The sequence below is a fragment of the Ammodytes marinus genome, assembly GCF_949987685.1.
Source record: "Ammodytes marinus genome assembly, chromosome: 5".
In the NCBI taxonomy this organism is placed as follows: Eukaryota; Metazoa; Chordata; class Actinopteri; order Uranoscopiformes; family Ammodytidae; genus Ammodytes; species Ammodytes marinus.
In genome coordinates, this window is record NC_137234.1 from 5175357 (window position 1) to 5199081 (window position 23725).

At 39.4% G+C, this 23725-nt stretch overlaps 4 protein-coding genes across 6 annotated transcripts; 2 read left to right on the plus strand and 2 right to left on the minus strand.

Annotated features, from left to right (window-relative positions):
- Positions 1 to 486: 486 nt before the first annotated feature.
- LOC307250822 (G/T mismatch-specific thymine DNA glycosylase-like) lies at positions 487 to 7420 on the minus strand. Of its 3 annotated transcripts, XM_080028052.1 has the most exons (11): positions 7294 to 7361; positions 5939 to 6022; positions 5282 to 5448; positions 4656 to 4966; positions 4502 to 4571; positions 4150 to 4285; positions 3926 to 4008; positions 3686 to 3780; positions 2817 to 2988; positions 2172 to 2315; positions 487 to 1562 (listed from the first exon to the last, which is right to left on the minus strand). In XM_080028052.1, exons 2-11 carry the CDS (start codon positions 5995 to 5997, stop codon positions 1435 to 1437), a joined length of 1365 nt encoding a protein of 454 aa, XP_079884178.1. In that variant the 5' UTR covers positions 5998 to 6022; positions 7294 to 7361; the 3' UTR covers positions 487 to 1434. The 3 variants fall into 3 exon arrangements, with proteins under 3 accessions (XP_079884178.1, XP_079884179.1, XP_079884177.1); XM_080028053.1 differs by lacking the exon at positions 5939 to 6022 and having other exon boundaries at positions 488 to 1562; positions 7294 to 7420; XM_080028051.1 differs by lacking the exon at positions 7294 to 7361 and having other exon boundaries at positions 488 to 1562; positions 5939 to 7277.
- Positions 7421 to 8391: 971 nt separating this feature from the next.
- LOC307250823 (G/T mismatch-specific thymine DNA glycosylase-like) lies at positions 8392 to 16042 on the minus strand. Its single transcript, XM_080028054.1, has 10 exons — positions 15642 to 16042; positions 14372 to 14718; positions 13329 to 13528; positions 13026 to 13095; positions 11900 to 12035; positions 11465 to 11547; positions 11282 to 11376; positions 11021 to 11192; positions 9923 to 10082; positions 8392 to 8837 (listed from the first exon to the last, which is right to left on the minus strand). The coding sequence occupies exons 1-9, from the start codon at positions 15734 to 15736 to the stop codon at positions 9976 to 9978; spliced, it is 1305 nt and encodes a 434-aa protein (XP_079884180.1). The 5' UTR covers positions 15737 to 16042; the 3' UTR covers positions 8392 to 8837; positions 9923 to 9975.
- Positions 16043 to 16921: 879 nt separating this feature from the next.
- Positions 16922 to 19411, plus strand: uqcc6 (ubiquinol-cytochrome c reductase complex assembly factor 6). The gene is made up of 3 exons (XM_080027546.1): positions 16922 to 17045; positions 18220 to 18346; positions 18751 to 19411. The coding sequence occupies exons 2-3, from the start codon at positions 18239 to 18241 to the stop codon at positions 18871 to 18873; spliced, it is 231 nt and encodes a 76-aa protein (XP_079883672.1). The 5' UTR covers positions 16922 to 17045; positions 18220 to 18238; the 3' UTR covers positions 18874 to 19411.
- Positions 19412 to 19765: 354 nt separating this feature from the next.
- On the plus strand, positions 19766 to 21687 carry efcab10 (EF-hand calcium binding domain 10). Its single transcript, XM_080027503.1, has 4 exons — positions 19766 to 19872; positions 20818 to 20982; positions 21378 to 21468; positions 21581 to 21687. The coding sequence occupies exons 1-4, from the start codon at positions 19770 to 19772 to the stop codon at positions 21627 to 21629; spliced, it is 408 nt and encodes a 135-aa protein (XP_079883629.1). The 5' UTR covers positions 19766 to 19769; the 3' UTR covers positions 21630 to 21687.
- The last annotated feature ends 2038 nt before the right edge of the window (positions 21688 to 23725 follow it).

A 23725-nucleotide genomic window follows, 5' to 3' on the forward strand; every position in this document is an offset into this window, starting at 1 on the left:
AATTGTATCTGTATGAAAACATGTTTTTCGCCTTTTTCCAGGTTTATTTAATAATGTGTGTTATAGCACTGCTGTACTTTTACATTTGTGTTGTTACGAAAAGAGTTTTATAGGATGATTTAAACAAACTTGCAAAAAGTAATTTTTTAAACTGAAATACATATGTAGACATTGAGTTTTACAAGTACATGACTTGTCAAATACTTCAAAGCGAATTGTACTGGTTATGTAGTATGGCAGGGCAACGACACAGTTGTCCTGAGCCTCTGTGTTTAACGATATGAAGATTAAAGGAATTTATTACAGGCAAAGCTCGAAAAATTCCTGAAGTAGGGTGAGTGAATTATGATCGACTTTACCTGAAAGTTTGTTATTGGGTTGAAATTCAATCCTGTAAAATGTACTTTTGAAAAACAATAATTGACCAAACATCTTTTAATCAAAAGTGTCTCATTTGAATATGTGTTTATAAAGTCAGCTAGTGTGGTCATGAGAGACGATTTTAAAGTTAATTAAAATGTTAAACATTTAAAATATGTCATTTCTGGGGGATGTCAGTGGTCAAAGATACAAACTATGTTACTGTGACATCCTGTTCACAAAACCTTTTGTTGCATGTTGGAATCCACTTTCAACTGTTGTTTTCTTTTCTAATGTTTTCTCCACAAAATAAAACACCTCAATTTCCATCACTACGGTAAATGAACCCTTCGTGCTGTACTGAACGACACAAAATGATTGAAAGGTAATCCAATAATATAAAAAAAATCATCATCAGGACATTTTAATGGACAAATGTTTCATAAAAATTCCGTGTGAATGACATTTTCATAAACATGATTCTAAAACTCCTAAAGCAAAACAAAAAGTTCATTCAAATAAAACCTGTGAGAGTTTGGTAACATTATATTGAAAGGCTTTGCCAGTAATTCACCATGTGATCACTTTGCATCGTGATCACTTTTGTAGCACCATGAATAGAAACATCAGTTAGCTAAACCCTCTGTTCAAGTAGAGGTTTATGAACGCTCACACTGATCTGTTGAGCTCATAAAATAACCATCTTGAGTTGTATCTACTGTCCAAACAGTAGGTATGAATGCGTTTACACTTACTGCATCACAGTGCAGTAAGGTGCAGTACAGTACGGTACAGTAAAAAGGCAAAACAAACGTTTAAATACACAACCTCCAGGGCAGTCGAGCATCATTGTCAAGTCCCTGATTTCACATATGTAAAAAGACTGCCGTGAAGGGGACCATACGTGTGATGTAGACAAGATCAAAACAAACAAAATAAAAAGTGCAGACAGAATATTCTGCAAAATTCTCTAAAAAGTTCATCTATGCGAGTATATATTCCACTCAGACACTAGTTTAAAAAAAACGGGGGAAACGACCCAAAACCGGAAAAAAGAAGAAGTGTATTTTTCCTTTATACGGGGGCTTCCTTTGGGGCCCCGCTGATGTCTGGGATCTGATCAGCAAAGTCCTGGTTCATCCACTGTCCGTCAGGCAGCTGGCCCTCTGCTGTGGGGGGCACGGTCGCCTCCTGTGCTCCTTCTGAAGACAGACAACACACAGGCTCAAGCCCTCTGCTGTGGATAATATGACACAACAATCTACTATGTTTATTACTGTAACTAGGGCTGAGCCGTATCCAACTGTTGATAGATACCTTTGCTATTTTTAAATACCCCAGGGTACAGAGTTACCTTACTACAGCCTAACCCTAGCTGACCCAGCTACTTAAGTTCATGTAAACAAGCCGACTGTTCGAATGATCATTACAATGTGTCGTTTAATTTCTACAACTTAAATAAGTTTCAAAAATGTGAAGACACTGTGCAGATGCAAAACGTTTCAAGTTAGTGTGTGTGTGTTTAGGTGTGTGTGTGTGTGTGTGTGTGTGTGTGTGTGTGTGTGTGTGTGTGTGTGTGTGTGTGTGTGTGTGTGTGTGTGTGTGTGTGTGTGTGTGTGTGTGTGTGTGTGTGTGTGTGTGTGTGTGTGTGTGTGTGTGTGTGTGTGTGTGTGTGTGTGTGTGTGTGTGTGTGTGTGTGTGTGTGTGTGTGTGTGTGTGCGTGTGTGTGTGTGTGTGCGTGCGTGTGCGTGCGTGTGTGTGTGTGTGCGTGTGTGTGTGTGTGTGTGCGTGTGTGTGCGTGAGTATGTTACCTCTGTTTTCTTCAGCTGGGAATGTACAGTGTCCGTTGGTCTGGGCCGGGTCGGCCTGGCTCCCTTCTCCATACGCTCCGCCGTAGGCATCTTCATATCCAGGATCGTACTGCTCCTCCTTTATGGCCATCCTCTTGGCATCCTCTGTTGGTGTAGAAAGACAAAGGAAAGGGTAAATTAATGCCAAACATAATCTACCCAGAGACCAAACTAAAAAAGGCATGATTTTAATATTAGGATGTACTGAAATACACAGCGAATTAAGCCCAGTGTTTCCCCTATATTCATTTTACAGTGGGTCTGCCCAGTGGGGTAGAGTTAGGCCTACTTTAATTGTGCTTACCTGATTATGTCACCACAACAATTTTAACTGGCCTTCTACTAGGTCACTACTTCCAATTCGTAAATAAGGCAATATTTTTGGCTATGTTTTTAGGTTCAAAAGGAATTTTCCTAAATCTTGAGAAAGCTCGACATAATCTAATGAGATAGACAGACATGAGATTACTTTTTTGTTTCACTTGGGTTTTTTTTTCACTAAGTATTTCTTGATGAGGCAAATCTGATTCCATAGCTTTCTTGTTGATTTACTGATTGAAATAAAAACACATCCACATCGGTGCTGCTGCTGCTGCTGCTGCTTACCCTTGGCCAGTTTCAGGTCAAAGTGGTACTCCACCTCCTCCACCTCAGTGCTCTTTCTCTCTCCCTTCAGCTGGTCTCGCAGCTCCCGAAGTTTGATGTAGAAATGAACCTTGTCTTGAGCGCGAGGGAACTGGGCACAGCGAGCGCTGGACGAAGGCATCAGGTACAAAGCCTGTGTGAGGGGGAAATAACTGTCAGAGGAATTCTTCAAAAAGGTTTCTATAGTTTAAATAAAATAGCCGTGGTTTAAAGTTCTCATTTTCTAAACTGACAGCTCTTCATAAATTGTTGTAGTTTTTCCAACAAGGTGGATTCAGCAATTCTGGACAACACTTGCCGAGCTGTTGAATATCTCCTCATGATCCGCTACCTGTATGTGTTCTTTGTGTGTGTGCTGGAAAGAAGTCCAGTGTTACTACACATTCAGGCTCTGTAAATGGGCATGTTGTTAGCTATGTTGTTAGCTAGTTTAGAGTCTACTGTAGGCTGTGTATTAACACCAGATTTTTTTTTTAGCGCACACAGTACGGACAAGTAGCGGATCATCACGGGATATTCATTGATTTTGACAAAAAATGATTTTGACAACAAGCACTCTCCAGAATCGCTGTCTCCACCAAGAACAAATATTTTAAATGTTCTATGATTAAATGACTTTTTGATAATACTTTTCCCTCGTCAGTGCTGATACTGATTACGTCGTCTGGTATCAAGTACTAGTGATAAACAGTACATAACAAGTATTGAACAGGTATTTAACCGTTAGTCTAGCCAAACACCACTCCATTTTGAGAGGCCTACTTGGTTAATGAACTTATATTTATATCTGAGGAACCAATCGTGAAGTTACAAAGCAGTGGGTTGCTCACCACGTCACAGTCGGGGATCTTGTATGGCTGCAAACCAAAATCAAGTTTCTTTGGTTTTTTACCAAACAACTCTCTGCAGAACATTTCAAAGATGCCTTGGAGGTGGAGGGGGGCGGGGGGGGGGGGGGCGGGGGGGGGAAAACAGAAACATATCAATATTAGTAATAAAGAAATATTACTTCATTTTGACTAAAGCATAATTCCATGGTAACTGTTGCTGTGCAGGAGAAGAGTTCTTACATTTTCCGTTGAAAACAGCTATAAGAGGCTTGAATTTCTTCAGCTTCTCTGCAAGAATTACGCCTCCTTCACGTAATTCTTTACTGTTGAAACGAGAAAAAAAAAGAGAATTATGAACAGGAATTTAAGCCATTATGATTGTAATAGTGAGCGATCTAGTCAATAAGTTATGCCACTACTAATGCATCTTACATGTTCTTCCCCAACAGTCTATAGCTACCTACGTTGTAAGGTCTTTGCTTCCCGGTGTCGCCCTTTCCACCATGTTGGTGAAGCCCATCTTGTACTTGGAGGGCAGCGAGGTGTCGTGCGTGTGGTTGAGCAGCTCGGGAGTGAAGCCGGACAGAAACAGACACTTCCCTGAAAGTGACAAAGTGTTTCCCAGTCATTCATCTCTTTGGCCAACAAACCCAATGTTAACAGTCTTGCATAGTAATCCTCTTCATTTTTATTCATGGCATCATTTTTGAAAACCTTAAGACAATCAAAATGATATGCGCTTTTCTGATAATTTTTTTTTACAACACACAGTTTTTTTTTGAACAATTAAAGACAGTTTCTGGTCACATAACTTACAAAAATGATTTCCACAACCTGGGAACCAACTCCCAATGTAAGCTGCCACCAGTCCTGGATTGATACCGATCTGGAAAAAAAACAAGAATTAATCAGTGCATGTTTTTGAATAACTTATTGCACATCTTTCAACCCTAAAAGAGTGGAATCTTACAATGACGTAGTCCAGGTTGTATTCCAGCAGGTCTGGTAGAGTTCTGGTCAGGACCTCCTCCTCTGTCATCCCCTTGAAGCGGTCACGTTTCTTCTTCACCTTCTTAGGGCTGTCGTCGATCGTCTCTTGCTTGCCGTCTGCGGGAGCCTCGGCGCCCTTCTTGGGCTTGCGACCGGGTTTGGCTTTGGGGGCGTTAGGGTCTTTAGGTGGCTTGGGGGCCTTCGGAGGTTTAGGGGCCTTGGGGACTTTTGGTGGTTTGGGCGCCTTGGGCTCCTTGGGTTGTGCTGCTCTGCCTCTCTTCTTGGCGGGGGCTACAATACAAGTTCAGAGTGGTGAGATAAACAGTACCAACCGTGGATAAACATTTATTTTAAAATTAAATTTTTGTTAGTACGGGGAGAGAGAAGTACAGACAAAAGGGAACGTTTGGTACCATTAATGAATTCCAGGTATAGGTTCATATGCAAAAAGAACACAATCCTAAGGACAACTCTGTCATCATAACACTTTTCTAGAAGAAATGCTAATTCCATGTAGTTTTATAAGATGTTCTTCAGGTATAACCTACAGTTACACTTTATACAGTACATATTGTAGAGTAAGTCATTCAAAAGTGATCATAGTACGTTTTGAAAGGTTGGCTGGTTCCTGCTGTTCCATCATTGGTTCTGGATGTTCCATATGGTCCATAGGCGACTCTCCCGGGTTCATGTCCCCGTAGTGATGCTGGTGGTTTTGGTTAAAACCTGAATATTGGTTCTGTTGAGCTTGGAATTGTTGGGCAGACTGGACCCTGTGGAAGAAGAAGAATAAAAAAAAAAAAAAAAAAAAAAAAAAAAAAAACGAGAAATGATCAACAAAATAAAAGGCAGTGGGATGCGAGTTAGACCGGTGTGTTGTGTAACCAACAATGTGATATTTGCTTTTGTTTTAAATATTTTATAAATATGATTGATTGATTGATGATCAGTCAATCCTCATAAATGTGTGGTTATTTATGATAAATTGATTATAACGTCTGAGTTTTTAAACACTGACATGTAAAACTGAAAATGTGGAAGTGGAAGTTATGCAGTTCGTACAAAAAGGAGTCAAAAAGGAGAATATACAACAGCTGTAAAATATCATTCATTTTGCACAAACCAAATTGTCAAATAATGAAAACAATGGTAAAAGAATAGTCAAACGGCCGGGGCAGCTGGGCGCACATGCTTTCATTTCATTCTCTTCGCACTTTGCCATAGACAGATTGTCTGATGTAATATTCTGACTCAATGACTCACCACTGTTGAAGATACTCCGGGGACACAACAGGGTAAGATCCATTCATCTTTTCATCCATTTTTATGGGGGGGGGGATGGTTTGACTTTATTGAATAAATCAATATGCATGTTGAAGGAAAAAACATCTAGGTTTATGTACATGTGGATTAGCATATTGAAGAGGCTGGCAGTGTGTGCAGGGTTCCCACAGCCAAAGGCAAGTTAGACTATTATAGTTTCTAAGACTAAAGCTTGTTTTAATGCAACTTGGAATTAAAATAATAAAAATATTTTACAATAAAAACAAATCTGTAAAGAAAATGTGTAACTCGCATTACACTCAAAAAACAACAAAGAAAACTTTGTAAATGTGCGTTCGGTCCATCATATCCTGGTTATTTGTGACCAGATTACAACATGTCCAATACCATTGGAAAACCTTTTCATTTCCCTAGTGTAAAATTGCTTACATTTTTTAATTTCTAGTTACTGATAAGAGAGTTGGCAAATTGGCCACATTTCATTTGGGACCTACCAACATAAATCAGCTGTGCTGCTCATCCCACGAATGCAAGATGATAACAAATGGGAAATGAACAGGCTTTCCGATGATATTCTGCGTGATATGATCAAATACATATGTCCAAACTTTTTTAAATGTGGTTAAAAAAAAAAAAAAATCAGATGTTACTAGGTTATCTAAATTTGCAAAAAGAAAAGTGATTGATACAATCCTATTTAGCATTTGACTATTGAAATATTGAATTAAGACTTTTTATTTGTATTTTTAAATTAACTATTTCAATGCCTTTTAAGACTTTTTAAATAAGATGTAGGAACCCTGTGTCTGAAACTGAATGCATGTGCCAAACAGGAAAAGTTAGCAACAAAAGATAAACCAAAACATAAAAAAATCAACAAAGGATAACTCAGATGGCGATTACACGTTTAAATGAAGTTATAACGCTGATTAGCATACCCCATATTTCATGAAAAATACAACAATAGACATCCTAAACACCCAATTCTGCTCAATGTTTGCTCCCATCTTTAAATGGCTATGCTAACTAGCAAGCTAAACGGCTAAACTAGAATGAAAACCAGCTACAATTTGACATTTTATAACAAGATTTTAAAATGCTGCTACCAGGAGAAGGGACGAGCTATCTGATTTCAATCATACATGTCTCCTATTTGAGGCGATAAAAGGATTTATATTGTTAACAACAGCTCACTAGCTGTGCCACAAGTGCAGCTAATTTTAGCCGCTAGCTGCTGAGCTAACATATCATGGATGAATGGTTTCGCGTCCACTAAGCCTCCTAGCAAAGAAAACGACACACATTTAACACATATTTGAAGTAAAATTACCAACCTTTGGGGGGAAACGGCCTAAATGAGTTTATTTTAAACAAATAACTGCCTTTTTCCCATCTAATCCTGCTCCTCTATTCACACCATCTGTGGTGCAACAGAGGCAACAAAGACATGACAGCAACGCCGGTCAACTTTGACACCGGAAGAGCCCAAGTCTAAGCCGTAGGGGTGTTCATATTTGACTATAAACAATAAAAATGTCAACAACAAGAACATTTCTAGATATAAGGAGTTATCTACTATAACACATTTTCTTACCAGTTTGAACGTGGTGTTTTTACTGTTAAATGCACCTTTAAATCCAAACCAAACATAACGGAATCCCCCTTATTTAACATTAGTATGAGCGGCTCGACTTTTAAACTCTGTGAGGTTGTTTTCTATTGGCTGATAGTCTGAAATATTTAAAGGGCAATGTTTCCAGCTTGGTGCAGTTATGATATGAGTTTGTTTGTATATTTTGAGTTTTTACCCCATCCATGCATTCCTTCTAGTGAGGGCAACAACTATTGATACTTCTCATAATAAACAAATAAAGATATGGCACATTTAAGTTTAGCTTCATTGTTGTTGATTTTTAAAACACATAATTAAAATGAACACAGCTCCACTAAGGATTTGGATTTACTTCTTTGTTCAATTAACCAATGTTACAAACAGGAGCTTGTGCAAACATGTGTCAATGCAACCTGATAAAACATCATGGTATTGGTATGTTTGGCATTTTTTTTTTTACAGGGGAAAATATGTAGTGTATCTTACTATATACTGTGATTTATTTAGTTTTTTAAAGCCCTAAATATTTCCCATATAGTGCTGTGTTTGTGCCTCAACAAAGCCAGGGTGTACAGTTCTGTTTAACAAGGCATTTTCCCTGCACAAATGGAAACCATAATTTATAAAAATATATCTATATATTATTATGAACAAATTAAAATTGGATGATTGAAACCATGTGTCATTGTTATCCTGATGTTTCCAGCTTTCCTAAAGTTGGCAATTGTCTGCAGCTATATGCTTAATCTAAATTGTAGAGGTTAAACATTGTTCAGATACAGCTTCACACAAATGACTAAAAACAACGAGTCAATAAATGTACCATCATTAGAAGAGATTTAATAACTCTGTAATTACAGATTAGAAATTCCAGAGTACAATTACCTATTTATACCGCTGATAAATCATAAAATGTCATTCTTTGAAAATACAAAAATAAGTCACTGGACACAGATACAATACAAAATGCAATAAATAGTGATAAAAAATGACACTGAAAACATGCACAGTCCGTTTGAGAGTTAGAAAATGTAACCGTTGGTTGTGTGGGGACGTCTTCCCTTGTGCGTCACATTGCGATGCTTCAGCAAACTGTCTCTCTTCTTCGGTGGTGTCATCAGAGGTATGTTTACTTTTTTTTTTTTTTTTTTTTTTTTTTACCCTCTTTGGAGCATCGTGCTACTAGTACAGCTGAAATCTGGTATCTGTGGAGTGAGTACCTCCAGCTGCATTGGTTCCAGGTCGTGTTGTCCGCTATGTCCATTTCTGCAAATATGCAACAATTAATAAAGATGGATTGTTCTGCTCGTAGAAGCTTTTTATAAGTATTTAACCAATACATGAGTAATAGTTTAGTTAACTAGTGTATTTCAAGAAAAGACCCAAAATATATAGTTTAATGAACCATGGCTTAAAGGTGAAGTAAGCGGTTTATTTATATTAATATAAGTGTTAAATCGCTCTTTATTCATACAGTGATCACTTACACGATGTGCGCGTTTCATTAAGCCGATCTCTCTGTCAGCAGCTCTGCATGTAATAAGCAATTAATCTTTATGTAGTATCCCGAAATGTTATCCAATCACAAGAGAGAACAGTACAAACCGACACCCGTCTCACTCATGGTCTCACTGCTGGTGCACGCCAGAGCGACAGATGGGTGAATGTTTATGCGCATACAATGGCGGAGCAGGTAAAAATCCTTCCCAATGTCTGTTTTGATGGTTTTTATCATGTTTTATCACACTTATGGATCTGAGATGATGCTAGATAACTTGCTGCTCGAAGACCGCAGTGCATTAATGTAGTGACGTAGGGACGAGGGAGGGGACTGCTAACTGCAGTAACTGACAGGAAGTTAGCTAAAAGAACCATTCCGCTTACAGCTCCTTTAAGGCCTTAAAAATAACAAAATTAATGTTTTCCTTTTTTACAATACACTAACAAGGCCAATTTTCATTCAAATGTTAAACTGCTTTGTTTTCAATCATGTTCACTTGCAATCAGATTCCTTTTCCCAGGGCATTCCTTGAAAATCTTGGCACATTACAGCCACTTCTAGACCAGTGGAATATTGTGAAACGATTGGAAGGAATGTGTATAGCGTCAACTATGTCTGCAAAAACTGCTCAATAGTATAACTAGAGGTCAACAAACTCTCACACAGTGCCATAATTTCATTCTCAAGACAAGTGGTCACTTAATGTCAGTATTGTATGTAAATCAACTAAAATACTTTAAGTAGGTTAACAGTCACAGTGGTATGTAGTCATTATCGCATAGTAATTACATTATAATGCACCTGATACTGTTTACCCGTCTAAATGTAATAAGAGCTACATGATAGCTACCTGTGTGCTACGGCAGACCGGCGTTTTGTTTCACCTCTCCTCCCCGGTCTCTCTCAGTTGGAGCAGTTGCTGCTTTGCCTCGCGCCGTCTTGAAGCGTGCCACAGCTTTCATACTCGGGATCCACCTGCTCCTCTTTGATTGCCATTCTCTTAGCGTCCTCTGCAAAACAAATGCAACATCCACGAGTTAGACCTTCATTGAATAAATATGAATGTAAAGTCAATAACAAAATCCGCATTTCATCATCTTAGGAGCCTACATGTTCCAGCAGGACCTAGAAAAATGAGCACACACTTAAACTTCCAGTAGGATAAATGGTAAATGGACTCCACTCATATAGCGCTCTTCCCTTTTTTTTCACAGACCCAAGCGCTTTACATTGTTTTTTAGACATTCACCCAATCACACTAACATTCATACACTGATAGCAGCAGCCACCACGCGAGGTGCAAGCTAACTATCGGGAGCAATTTAGGGTTCAGTGTTTCCGACATGTAGCGCAAACCACCTACCCTGCAACCTAGTGGACGACTGCCCTACCCGCTTGAATTACCTGTGTATAAAATGTGCTATATTAAAAGGTGAAGTAAGCGGTTTGTTTATGTTAACATAAGTGTGAAATCGCTCTTTATTCATACAGTGATCACTTTCATAATGTGCGCGTCTCATAATGCCAGCTCCTCTGCCTGTAATAGGCAAATAAACTTATTGGAGGATCCAATCACAAGAGAGAACAGTACAAACCGACACCCGTCTCACTCATGGTCTCACTGCCGGTGCACGCCAGAGCAACAGATTGGTGAATGTTTATGCGCCTAAAATGGCGGAGCAGGTAAAAATCCTTCCCAATGTCTGTTTTGATGGTTTTTATCATGTTTTATCACACTTATGGATCTGAGATGATGCTAGATAACTCGCTGCTTAAGACCGCAGTGCATTAATGTGGTGACGTAGGGACGAGCGAGGGGACTGCTAACTGCAGTAACTGACAGGAAGTTAGCTAAAAGAACCATTCCGCTTACAGCACCTTTAAAAAAAAAAAAACGACTTGCCTAATTTGCCTCGCCTTGTAAAATGACATGAATTGCATTGTTTACCTTTAGCTAGCAGCAGATCGAAGGAGTACTCTGTCTCTTGAATCTCTTTTTTGGGCACCAGGCCTTTCATCTGGTCTCGCAGTTCCTTCAGCTTAATGTAGAAATGAACCTTGTCCTGTGCGCGGGGGAACTGGGCACAGCGCGGGCTTGACGATGGCATCAAGTAGCACACCTAGGTGAAAGTAAACACTCTATGAGGATTGTGTTGTTTGCGCCGTTTAGTATATTTTAAGAGTAATAATCCAAGTTTCAACAACGTACTGTGTCAGTCTCTGGGATTTTGTAGGGCTGCAGACCAAACTCCAGATTCTTTGCCTTCACACCAAACGTTTCTTTGCAGAAGATTTCATAAATACCTGCCAAAATGAACATGTCAATACACAATAACTTATCCCATTATTTCATAAATAAACCATTAAAACACAACAGTGAAGAGAACTGTACCTTTCCCATTAAAAGCTGCTATTAAAGGTTTGTATTTCTGCAGCTTGTCGAGTAACTGCCGGCCGCCTTCACGAATCTCCTTACTGGGACATAAAAACAGTGTAAATGTTATCTTGGTTCAGGGACACACTGGATTGCATTGGGTTCATTTTGGACAGGTGTTTGAGAACTGGCATGTACGATAAACACTTAAAAAATAGATCTGGTTCGTCCAAAGTAATTGTGATGACAAATAAAATCAAGCTAATTTCTTCCCAACTGTTTATGATCTTAGAATCCAGCCTTAGTTACTACTTACTGTTACACTAACTCTGCATCCTACTGTATACGAGCAACAATATAACTAATTTGAAGTGTATACATAAAAAATTCAAGTCAAATTGTATTCATATACAGTAAAAATAATATATCAGTGTGTACTAGTTATATTCTGACCTGGAGAGGTCCTTGCTGCCGGGCGTGGTCCTCTCCACCATGTTGGTGAAGCCGATGCTGTAAGTCTCCGGCAGCGTCATGTCGTGGTTGAAGTTGAGCTGCTCTTCGGTTATACCGGAAAGAAACAGACATTTCCCTGGACAGAAAATAAAAAGTTGTACATTTGAATCAGCCAAGTGGTTTTCGAGACACAAAAAGATACATTTAGAATAACACTGGACCAAGACTAGCTTTAATAATGGCTTAAGGACTGTTTTGTTATGGAATTTGCACTGAATCTACGGGACCACATCTGTACACTAAGCTGGACAATGTGCATAATTGAGTGTGCCTTGACATGACAAATAAGCTGACAGTTTTGCTAATATATTGTAAAGGGTAAAGGTAGGGTAATGGAAAACCCTATATATTCAGATTCCTTGCCAGGATAACAATAACTGGTGCATACAACAAAGGAAACCCAAGAATAGTATTATACACTTAAAATATTCCTCATAAAAAGCAACAAGTGTGTGCTTACTACACTGTAAAGACGCTGTGGTAAGGTAATTGAGCTGCTAGACGTAAAAGCCTATGAAGTCACTGTGCACCGACTATTACCGCAGCAGCTCATTTTGAAAACGTCTCGGGCAAAAACCGCCACTGGCATGAATGTTAAAAATGGCGCTCATAAAAGTTTAATTGTCCCTTTAAATATTGATAATTCCCTTTATTAACCCCTTAAAATATTTTTTTTACGGTGCAACAGTGTCACGCCTGCTGTGAATTCTGATGCCTGCTCGTTGCAGTGAATCACTTAAGATCAATTATTTACGGAACGGAGCGAAATATTTAAAAAACCCTGGATGCTATTTTTACATCTGCACCAATACATCAGAAAAAGAAAAAAAAAATTTGCATCATTGTATAACTTTTCCCTGTAATTCAGTATAATGTGTTTTGCTGTTTATACGCTTTGGGATCTCTGGTTGTATTTGAAACTATGACTTTGAATGAATCCACGCTGCATAACAACTAGTGATGGGCCCACGCTGGGTTCACACGGAGTAGAGGGAGGGCAAAATGTGAAAGCTGGCATGTTCTTTCCGCCCCTGTAGTCAGTAGTGAAATTGAAATTCCAACGTACAGAAATGGTTCCCCGGATTTGGATAATGGTGTCCTTTGAAGGCTGACAATAGTCCTGGGTTAATTCCAATCTGGTGGAGGAGAAAAAAAAAACATGAAGGCGTTACCATGGCAACAGACCTAGAAAATGACACAGTAGTTTTAGTGTGACTGAAAAACCTCGCGACACAGACACACTGACAAGACTGTCTGCAAATCCTTTTTCTTTGTGTACGTTATGCACACTAAACGCACAACCCCGCTTCTTATTCAAATTAACATACTAGTCATAGGCTCGGTCGGTCCCCCTTCATAAATAACTCACTATCAGAATGTCCAGATTGTAGGTGATAACGTCTGGCAGAGTCTTGGACATGACCTCAGCCACTGACATGCCGTTGAAGCGGTTCAGAGCTCTCTTGGCTTTCTTGGCGGCCTCGATCTCGTCCTCCTCCTCCTGCGTCTTCCCGTCCTCGGCCTGGTGTTTGGGAGGTCGGCCGCGCTTCTTCTTCACGGGCGTCACAGCTATGACACACACACACACACACACACACACACACACACACACACACACACACACAAGGAAAAGTTTTATGAGGTTTAGTTTAGTTTAGTTTAGTTTATTAAGATCCCCATTGGATTCTGTCTAAGGTAAGACAGTGACTGATAAAAAGACCAAGACATCTGGTGGTGAATTCTCAAGAAAAGTCTCAGTCATTAGAGAGAGAGAAAAAACAGCAGACAATGGCGTAGACAGATGCCGTCCCGGCCATAGTTATGAACGCAATATCTCATGAACGCTTTCAGGGATTTTCTTCAAAGTTTGCACAAATGTCGACTCTGACTCGAAGATAAACTCATTCGATTTTGGAGGTCAAAGGTTACTGCAACCTTACATATTTTGAGGTCGCAGTGACCTGGTACCATATGGTAGCTATTTAGGAGCTTTATTGTCTATAAAGCATTGCCTATCGACTTGTACTTTCAACATTCTGCAATAGTTGGGCAGGGGAGAACGACATGCCTACTCAGGGAAAGGAAATAGGATATCACCCATGCCAAATGGAAATGGACTATCCTTATAATAACATTCACAACTGACTTGAAGGGACTATCATTTGAATCAAGTGTCCTCGTTATTGCATCTTGTGTCCTCTCCGTATTGAATGTGTTGAATAGAAAGTGAGTAAACGAAATAGAAGCTCAGTCCTCAGAAGCAGCAGACCACAGGTTCGAATCCGGCCTGTGGTCGTTCTCTGCATGTCATTCCCCTCTCTGCCCAATTTGAGCTCTTTCTCTCCCAAAAAAACTATCCAATAAAAGCAATACAAATGCCCACAAAAATGAAAAAAAAAATGTCTTCCGTACCTTGAGATGGAGCATTGGGCTGAGGCTGGTGTTGAACACTGGGCTCTAGTTGATGCTGCTGTGTCGTGTGTTGATGCTGGGCTTGTTGAAGGTGTGTGTGTTGCTGCTGCTGCTGTGGCTGCCTGTAGTTTTGGTTGTAGGCTCCTAGCTCCTGGTAATGGTTCTGTTGGGCTGGGGGACCGTTGGGACCGTTGGGACAGGAAAGGTCCTGGTACAGAGGCTGCAGTTCACGGTGCACGGACAGTTCGGCCATAACGGGCTCGTCTCTGGGACCCTCGCCGTAGTAACCCATGTTGTGATAGGTCATCCCATGCTGCGCCTCGGGGTGCTGCTGGCTAGACTGGTACCTGAGGGAGGAAAGGTTTAAAACAGGAGGTAAAGGAAGGCAAGGCAGGTTTATTGATGTAGGACAATTCACACGCAACAAGGCGATTCAAAGTGCTTTACAGGGGCGTGAAAAAGCATTAAAAATAAGACATAAGAAATTATGAAACAAAAGCAAGGTGAGCAAAAGTAGAAAAACCAAACACAGCACAGGACCACCACGGCTAGAAAAGACAGATTATGTCGACGGGGTGCGTGAAGAAGCAAGTGAGGCAAATTTACGAGACACAAATACTTACAGACAGTCATGCACTGACCTTCACCGGTTTGTATTCTCTGCATTTCATACTTTGCACGTGCATTTAAGCCAAGCTCTAAGATTAGTTCTAATGGCTTTAATTGATTAGGTTTTTAGGATACAACCTACTACTGCACATCTAATTTGCATCCACAAATAAGTCTTCTAACGCCAACAGGAAGGCAGAGCAGAATGCAATGAAGATATACAAACACTTGATAGGATTCGCAAAAGCATTGTGAGTGGGATATCTTTTATGGCGGTCTCCAGTCTACCATTCACAGGTGTATTTATGAAGCATGCAGCAAGTGATGGTGTAATAACGGCTGGATAATGTAGTAACATATAAAAAAAAATGTAAGGACAATTACACAAATTGCTAAACTATCACATTGTAAAATTGTACACATTCCATGTGGTAAAGGAGCATTTTATTACATTTTGACAGGTCATTACCCTAAACATTGTCACTAAGCTGTCTTGCTACAAGCCTTGATAAAAAGTATACAGATGTGCATGGTGCCGTGCATCAAATCATATGTTTTTTTTTTCTGCATCTCATGCATGAAAATGAAGACGTGGAGGGGGGATGCATAGCAGGAGAAGTTTTTCCCAGGACCCTGCTGCCACCTCCGACACCAAACTCACCACTGCTGAAAATAATCCGTGGGTACCGTCAGTGAAGTGAACTGGTTTTCTTCCATCTTAACTGTTGACTTACTTGAACACACATTAACATTCATTCTGCTGTCGAGAGCATCGGAACACACTGAGAGATGTGAGCTGTTTGAAGAATGGATTGTAGTAGATTATTGCTGCTCACTCGGTTCATTTCTGGCACAAAGAAAAGACGGACGGACGGACGCTGCTGCGGGAGGAAAACAACATTGAACGCGCCCACAGCTGTCTTGAAAAGGCACGCGACCTACATCGATGTAACAGAAAGGTGTGTGAGCATACTAACATACCTGCCATACATTTTGTTCTTTAGTTTTTTCAAATATTACGGAGAAAAGGGGGGGCTGGGATGGCTGGGATTCCTCCCAAAACAAAGACCATTTAAACGCTCAATACTTCCTCATGCTGAGAGAAGGTGCAGCGCCCCCCGCTGTGTGGGAGTCTTACTGCAATGATCAACCAGGATGATTAGAGACATTAACAGGATCACAATCAGTTTTATTGCCAGGTACTTTCACACCTGCAAGGAATGTACCGTAGTCTGATGGTGCACACATTACAAATACAATAACGTTAACATAGAGAACACAATAGGAAAGTTTAAAAGAATATGAATGGACTTTGTACAATCAAAATATCATCAAAAGGTAAATATGTGCAATTATGTCTAAATAAGAGCTGTCCAACTGTGCAGGAATGAACCATAGGAGTGAACACTGGATTACAGTTATGGCGCACAGACTGTATGAGTTCGTGCAAACTACCGCTAGATGGCGACAGCTCCCGTATATATAAAAGCAGCACCACGAATTAACACTGTAAAAGAATATAGCAAACAAAGATCCTGTGTGTTCATAAAGAGCTTCACTTCAGGGTAAAATACAGGACCCCTTTAAAAAATACTCACAAAATAAAAAAAATAAGAAAACAAGTAAATAATTAAATTCTCCAGGATATCCAGAATAGTATTTACTTTTATGTAACTGCTCCAACTCAAACCTGACTTAATGTATACAGCGAGCAAGAGCACATCACACAATGGCCCAATGGTCTGACGTTCATGGCGAGATAAGCAACACGCAGCCTTAAAATAACTACATACACAGCATAAAAAGTGTTGAAAAGGCAATTGCAATCCAGATTATCTCACATATTCACAAAAGTGGAGCCCACAAATACACAAACTGTGCACAAATCTTTTATCCGTAGAATTATGCGGAGTGACGCCTCGCCACTCTATTACATGATCTCCGTGTTAGCTAAACGGCATGACCTGCTTGTGTTTCCCAATGACACTGTAGGAAGTTTGGTCTAAAATGGTGAAATCAGCTCCACATTGCGGGTATTTATTCAACGGACAGTGAAATAAACAAGGTAAGGTCTCACTTTATGGCAGTGTATGACTCTTGCTTTCTCAAAAGATTCGGTTTATCCAAACTGTTTACTGTTACATCAGGGCTAACAGTAGCATTGCTGTACCTATGTGCTGTACCTGTGTTTACTGTGGATAACATTGCAATCATATATATAGTGTGCCAGTATAAATATTAATCTGATGAAATGCACTAAACTAGAAACCCTTAAAGGTAATACTAATAGTAGCTGTTGATGCAGGATTAACCATAATACCAAATTCTGTGATATATATGGCCCTGATAATGGTACACACTAGTTTGACATTTTACAGACAATAACACATTCAAGACACTTTCTACTGCATGACATTTTCAAGAAATAGGATTTGACATCATGTTTGACTTGGCACCAGGTTGCAAAGGAGGGAGCTACTTGCTTATTCTTCTCTCTGGCTGATGGAGAATGGAGAAAACCTGTAGCCTACTTCGACTACTTATTTTTGAATGAAAGAATAACTTGACGAGTCTCCGTTGTCCTTTCTTGAATATGTAATGTTAATACAAAGATCTGATCAGAGAGGTTCTTTGTTCATTATCAATAACATACAGTAGTTTGACAGAACATGAATTGAATTGAATTGAATTGAAAATGTTTTTATTTCGAACAAGTAAACAATAAAAGACAAAAAAGCAATAATAAACAATAAAATAAATTAAACAAGTGGACAGTTACAATAAAGTAATATTTACACACAATGAAAACCACAAATGAAAATAAACTGTCTTACACTTGCTTTACCTGTTCGAAAAGGGGTGAGAAGAAGAAAACTCAAACATGCACTTTTATAGCAGAACATGCACCTTTAATAGGAAAGTCCATTGCCTGGGACCAACACACTTGCTATAAAGAGGAGACGACAGTAAGATCATTTAGGCACCTTTGGGTCAAAGTGTGCTATACAGTACAATAATGCCTTCTGTGTTGTGAGGCATTTCCCTAAGCAACTCTTATGTTAGTTGAGCTGGACACAGAAACAACACCAACTGTGAGACTAAGCCTATATATTTCAAACCATCAGCTGTGGCAGCCTTGTCCATGGTCCAAGTTATCTTTATAATGATTTCTCCAACAATGGCAAGGGATAGGAATATAGTTTTTATTTGTCTACCTACCCCCTCCTCTCTCCCCCCAGGTGGAGGCAGGCTTTGAAGATGCCAGCCGGAGTGTCTTGGCCTCGCTACCTGAGGATGTTCGCTGCCAGTACCTTGGCCATGTTTGCAGGCGCTCAGTGCGTCCACATGTACTATCTACCGGATCTGGTGAGGGACAACTCAAGCTTTTACTGAAATATCTGTTGATGCTCATTCATATTTAGACAGTTTTGTGGTTTTAAACTAATTTGCTTTTATTCATTTAATATTACTGCCTTAGAATATGCTCCAAAAAAACTCAGGTGGAAACTAAAGCCAGACTTTTGTTTATGTATTAGATCACTGTATGTTTTAGATCACTGAAAGTTTTTCCAGTATGATATATTTCAATAGCTTTCAGTGAAGTGCGCTGTGTTATATTCCTTGTGAGAAACGTGCCATAGAAATAAAGTTTAATTTTGATAAAAAATGCTTTGATGTGACAGTGACAACATATTCTCAACCTCCAAACCAAACAAGCCAATACTTCAGAGCGTTATTTAAATTGTGCTTTCTGTGGTTTTGTCTTTCAGACTATACCAGAGAAACCACCGCGGCCCGGGGAGCTTATTACTGAGCTGCGAGGCTACAGAGCCAGAGAAGAGGCTGCGGCTGCCGCGTTGAAGCAGCTCAAAGCAGAAGCAAAAACAGACTGATGGGGTGTATCGTACATCCTTTGAGTGATGGACACTCACTCAATCAAACAGACTATGTCAAGATTTTTTCCAACACCTAAATGATGCCACGTGCCTGGGAGTGAGGTACTTACTGGGACATCTGAAGGTGGATATTTTTCTGTGTTTGGTGTTTGTTTCCAAATGGGACATAATGAAGTGAAATCAAATGCTACACCGTTGGAGTTTGGCGTCTCGGGATAAAGAGCTTATCCGGAACAAGATCATTTGGTTTATGCTACCATTTAAATGAATGTGTTGTTGGTCATACACCTCTTCATCCATCTTTGAATGTGTTTTCCTTTTGAGACAGAGTGAAGAATCATGTGATCAAAGTTGATGAGCATAGAGTAACTGCTAAAGTTATTCTGCCAACAAACTATGTTTGAAATAAAAATATCAAACTAAACCTCTTTGTCATTACTTCACGGTGAAAGTATTTTATTATGCTACTAATGAAACTTTGATAATTAATCAATCACTTGAAGTCATTTTATCAAGAAAAAATGCCAAACATCCTCTTCCCAGCTTCCAAAATGTAAAGATGTTATGCTCTGTATTGCATAGGCTACTTGTAAATGAAACATTTTTGGGTCTTTGGTCGTTGTTTGGGACTTGTGATGCAAATTATTCAGTATTATTGGCATTTTAATTGTGGAAATGAAAAATCAGTCATAAAACTTGAACTAAAACCTGTTCTACTTTAACTTTGTCTGAGTGATTTGATGAGTGTGTGGGTCGAGACCTCATAACTCATAAATATAAACAAATAAGAACGACTGTGTGCACGTGTGCGTTGCTGCGCGCGCGCCCTCCCGAACCGTTGGAGGTTGGTGTATCATAGCAACAAGCTCAAACAAAAAGTGAAGTGGGAAAAGATGGCGACGCAGAGAGAACAAGACGCCGATGATTATCTGAAGAAACACAAAATCTTCGAGCTCATGGACAACCTGACCAGCATGCTCTTCTTTCACAGACCCGGTTAGAGTTCATTCCTCATGTTTATCCTAATATTTACGTCCTGTGCTGAAAAATCTTTATTATACTATCTATGTGAAAATACAGTAGCTAGCAACCTAGCCAAACCATGGTAGGCATATTTTACCATAGCAAGTTTATAGTTATAGTTATATTTTTTCTTATTTTTTATTTTTTTTTCTAATTTAACTGTAATCTCTGCTGGATTTGTGTTGCATTTTTGGAATCTCCAGATGCTAAACTAGATAGATAGATAGATAGATAGATAGATAGATAGATAGATAGATAGATAGATAGATAGATACATAGATAGATAGATAGATACATAGATAGATACATAGATAGATACATATATACATAGATAGAAGATAGATACACACATAGATAGAAAATACAAATTATAACAGTTTGAAGGTACTGCTTAAAGGTGCAGTGTGTAACATGACATCATCAAGAAAGTTCTAGAATGCAACGCTCCCTGGGTAACCCCAATCCTTTCGAATAATAACAGAAGCTACAGTGGCCTTCAAGGAAAAGAACAATTCTAAATTTTAAACAATGCACCTGATGACATTCCAACTATGACACTTTCAAGATGGCGGCACTAGGCCTTGGTCCAAAATATGCAGAAATATGGACATATATGAGACCCTTTCTAAGGGAAAAAATAAATATTCAAAACATGTTTTTCAGCTATCATGCACTAAATTAAATGTACTTATGGATATTATAATTACTTTCTACAAAATCTGCTAGGAAATAAAACACAAAATTCTACACACTGCAGGTTTAACACACGACCATTTGTTGGCTGCACTGTTTCCAGCATGGGCAAAGTGTTGACAGGCCCACTGTCTACAAAGTGTTTTCATTGCCAAATACACAAAATGAGAACCTGAAAAGCTGTGAGTGACTTATTGACTTATTGTGATTTATTCTTTTGTTCAGAGAAACCCAGAGCGTTCCTCATTGAGCAGCTTGAAGCGTTGAAGCTTTCTAAGCAGAGGGGAGTGAAAGGCCCCAATCTGTTCAATAACGCCAACCTGGACGCAGTCTACAGGATACTGGACCCCGCCAATCAGAAATACATCACCTTGCCCCAATACAAACAGGGTGAGCACAAGTTATGGACATTATCTGGGCATGTTTACAGAGCCTAGGCTGTGTAGTAAGTTACACTGGATTTTTTTCAGTGAAGTATGGACAGGAAGCGGATCTTGAAGAAATATAAAATATTCACTGATTTTGATAAAAAAGTGATTTGGATGACAAGCAATCTCCAGAATCGCTGAATCCATCTTTATTACAGCCACACGTAAGATCATAGGAACTTTATTTTCAGACTAATGCCACTGTTGACTAGCCTGGCTCCGCCCGCCTACCTACTTCCGCTCAAATTTCATTTTCCCTTCAGTAGTCTGTACAAATGAAATTAAGTACGATGGTCTGGTTGGACCAGGCTAACTGTTGACTGAAGCAAATGACAAAAACAATATTTTCCCCCACAGCTCTCACCACTCTGGGCATAAAGGAGATTAACGAATCCCCGGAAGGTGTTCAAGAAGGCAAAATATCTCGCGAGACCTTCAAAACAGAAGCGTAAGAAAAGCTTGTAAAATCTGAACAGAATTATAAAGACAATGTTTACCAGCATTTTGAAATTTACCAAATTCTTTAAATATATATTTTTGTCTTTTTGTTGTTTCTACAGGATGTATGGCCTGCAGAGATGCTCAGCAACATATGAATACAAATGTTAATTTGCATTTGGATGCTGTCTTTGGGACTTGGGCTTTATGTAAAGCTGTGTTTTTTTTGCAAAATGCACATTTTTTATGAGTATTGTTAATAAACTGCTAAAATATTGAGTTTGATTATCTATCATGTCACAACAAAGTCAGTGGCGATTCAATTCTTAAATCTCAGACTGAGCTCCCTCCAACAAAGCAACATACAAGAAATAAATGTTGATAAGAAAACACAAGACACAATTTATTTCCAATTTTTTTTTTACATTTTAGCATTTATATATTTTTTTCATTTTCTTTCAAATACATTTTTTATTGTACTTTTTAATTTCGCAGCGTTTTATCCATAGACGTCGATTACGGGGGGGATGGGGGGTACATGTACCCCCCACTTTTCGTCAAGACTCATTTTGTCCCCCCCACTTTTTAAGCCGGACATGGAGTGCGTCCAGCCGTATTAAAACACAGCGTCAAGGTCTCTCTCTCTCTCTCTCTCGCTCTCTCTCTCTCGCTCTCTCTCTCTCTCTCTCTCTCACACACACACACACACTAGTTTGCACACCAGAGAAAACATGCTCCGAAGTCTCCGCTAGTTTGCACACCAGAGAAGACTGATGCATTTCAATCAGCAGCAGAGAGACAATGGCGAGTGACTTTAAGTGTCCCGTTGTGAAGTGTAAACTGTAGGGATTACCATCCTCTATGCCCACTAATGACTGTAAATGTAGCGGACACTAACAGCAGCTTGTGTCGCGGCACATGGATACTGACGATGTTGTTTACAGTGACGTGCGGTCAGGGTAGGCAGGGTAGGCAGTGCCTACCCTGGCGCCGTGTGCAAAAAAATAAAAATAAAATAAAATAAAATATTTTTTTTATTTAATAAACTTATATTTGTATTATTACTGTTACTGTTAATTATTTGGATCTTTACATGTAATCCGCGATTACTTTAAAAAAGTGTAGACGTTTTGATTCGAAACGTGGCAGTTAAAGTTATGCCAAAAAAATATTGTGCCTTTGCTGTTTCCCATTCATTGTGTACGGCAAAGAATCAGTGCCTTTGCGCCTATTCATTGTGGACGGCAAGGGGAAAAAAATTGATTCTGTATTATTTAACATGTACGCAAATAAGCATAATTCTTTGTGCCTTTTTTACGTAAATGGTATGCCACATAAGCCTTTACATTACATATCATTCATGGACCAATTAAAATCGAGATATTACTAGACATTTACGCAGCTTAGGCCAACGTCATTACGTTGGCTATGCTCATTCACGTCGCATTACCCCCGCGGATTTTTAAGTCAACATTGCAGCTGCCGTGCCCGCAGATATTTCAGACTGGAGGAATTTTAACAAATTGGATTATAATTTAAAAAGGAACAGAATGAATAGCAAGAGAAAGGCCTGCGCCAGCCTTGGACGGTGTACAGCAGCAACAGGGACAAACAATGTTCGAGCATTTCAAACGGACAGGTAGCCTACATGAACGGAAGGATGCTAGCTAGCTGTGCTGTCAGTCAGACTGTCACTGGATTACTATCGTCTTGCTTATTTCTACAGCCAGGGAGTCAGATTGGTGAGTCAGAAACTATTTTGGGGTTTATTTAATAATAAAGTTGGATGAATTGATACCGAGTGCAATCCATTCTGCATTTTATATTCAATTGAGCAGTTGTGTTTTCATTGTTACTGACGGACAAACCTAAGCTCTGCAATGTGATGGTAAATGGTTACATTCTGATGCTGGACAGGTCCATGGGGCATATGCTACTGGTACTTTATCTATTAAGATAACGTTTATGGAGTGGAGTTGCCATCAGTTATGCTGTAGTCCTACATAATGATGAATGCTGTCTTTTATTTTTAAGTTGAATAGAAGTAGTACCGGTAGTTTGAATCGGCGAAGGTTTGACTTGTTGCCTTACGTTTTTTCGGCCCTCGGTGTGAGGGACGGGTCCGTTAAGTCGATGGATGCGATGTTTAATCATTTAGACCAAACTACAGTAGGCTACGGGCAAACCTGAAGTCACCGTCGTGACATTTCATATACGTCCCGTGTGTGTGTGTGTGTGTGTGTGTGAGTGAGTGAGTGAGTGAGTGA

Coding starts and splice junctions, on each gene's coding strand:
- LOC307250822 (XM_080028052.1), bottom strand. CDS start 5,997: ATGGATGAAAAGATGAATGGATCTTACCCTGTTGTGTCCCCGGAGTAT. Junction 3,781..3,925: donor AGCTGTTTTCAACGGAAAAT/GTAAGAACTCTT, acceptor TCCACCTCCAAG/GCATCTTTGAAATGTTCTGC. Junction 2,316..2,816: donor TGACCTGAAACTGGCCAAGG/GTAAGCAGCAGC, acceptor CTACACCAACAG/AGGATGCCAAGAGGATGGCC.
- efcab10 (XM_080027503.1), top strand. CDS start 19,770: ATGGCGACGCAGAGAGAACAAGACGCCGATGATTATCTGAAGAAACAC. Junction 20,983..21,377: donor CTTGCCCCAATACAAACAGG/GTGAGCACAAGT, acceptor TTTCCCCCACAG/CTCTCACCACTCTGGGCATA. Junction 21,469..21,580: donor GAGACCTTCAAAACAGAAGC/GTAAGAAAAGCT, acceptor TTGTTTCTACAG/GATGTATGGCCTGCAGAGAT.
- LOC307250823 (XM_080028054.1), bottom strand. CDS start 15,736: ATGAATGTTAATGTGTGTTCAAGTAAGTCAACAGTTAAGATGGAAGAA. Junction 12,036..13,025: donor AAATCCGGGGAACCATTTCT/GTACGTTGGAAT, acceptor TTTTCTGTCCAG/GGAAATGTCTGTTTCTTTCC. Junction 11,377..11,464: donor AGCAGCTTTTAATGGGAAAG/GTACAGTTCTCT, acceptor TCATTTTGGCAG/GTATTTATGAAATCTTCTGC.
- uqcc6 (XM_080027546.1), top strand. CDS start 18,239: ATGCCAGCCGGAGTGTCTTGGCCTCGCTACCTGAGGATGTTCGCTGCC. Junction 18,347..18,750: donor TGTACTATCTACCGGATCTG/GTGAGGGACAAC, acceptor TTTGTCTTTCAG/ACTATACCAGAGAAACCACC.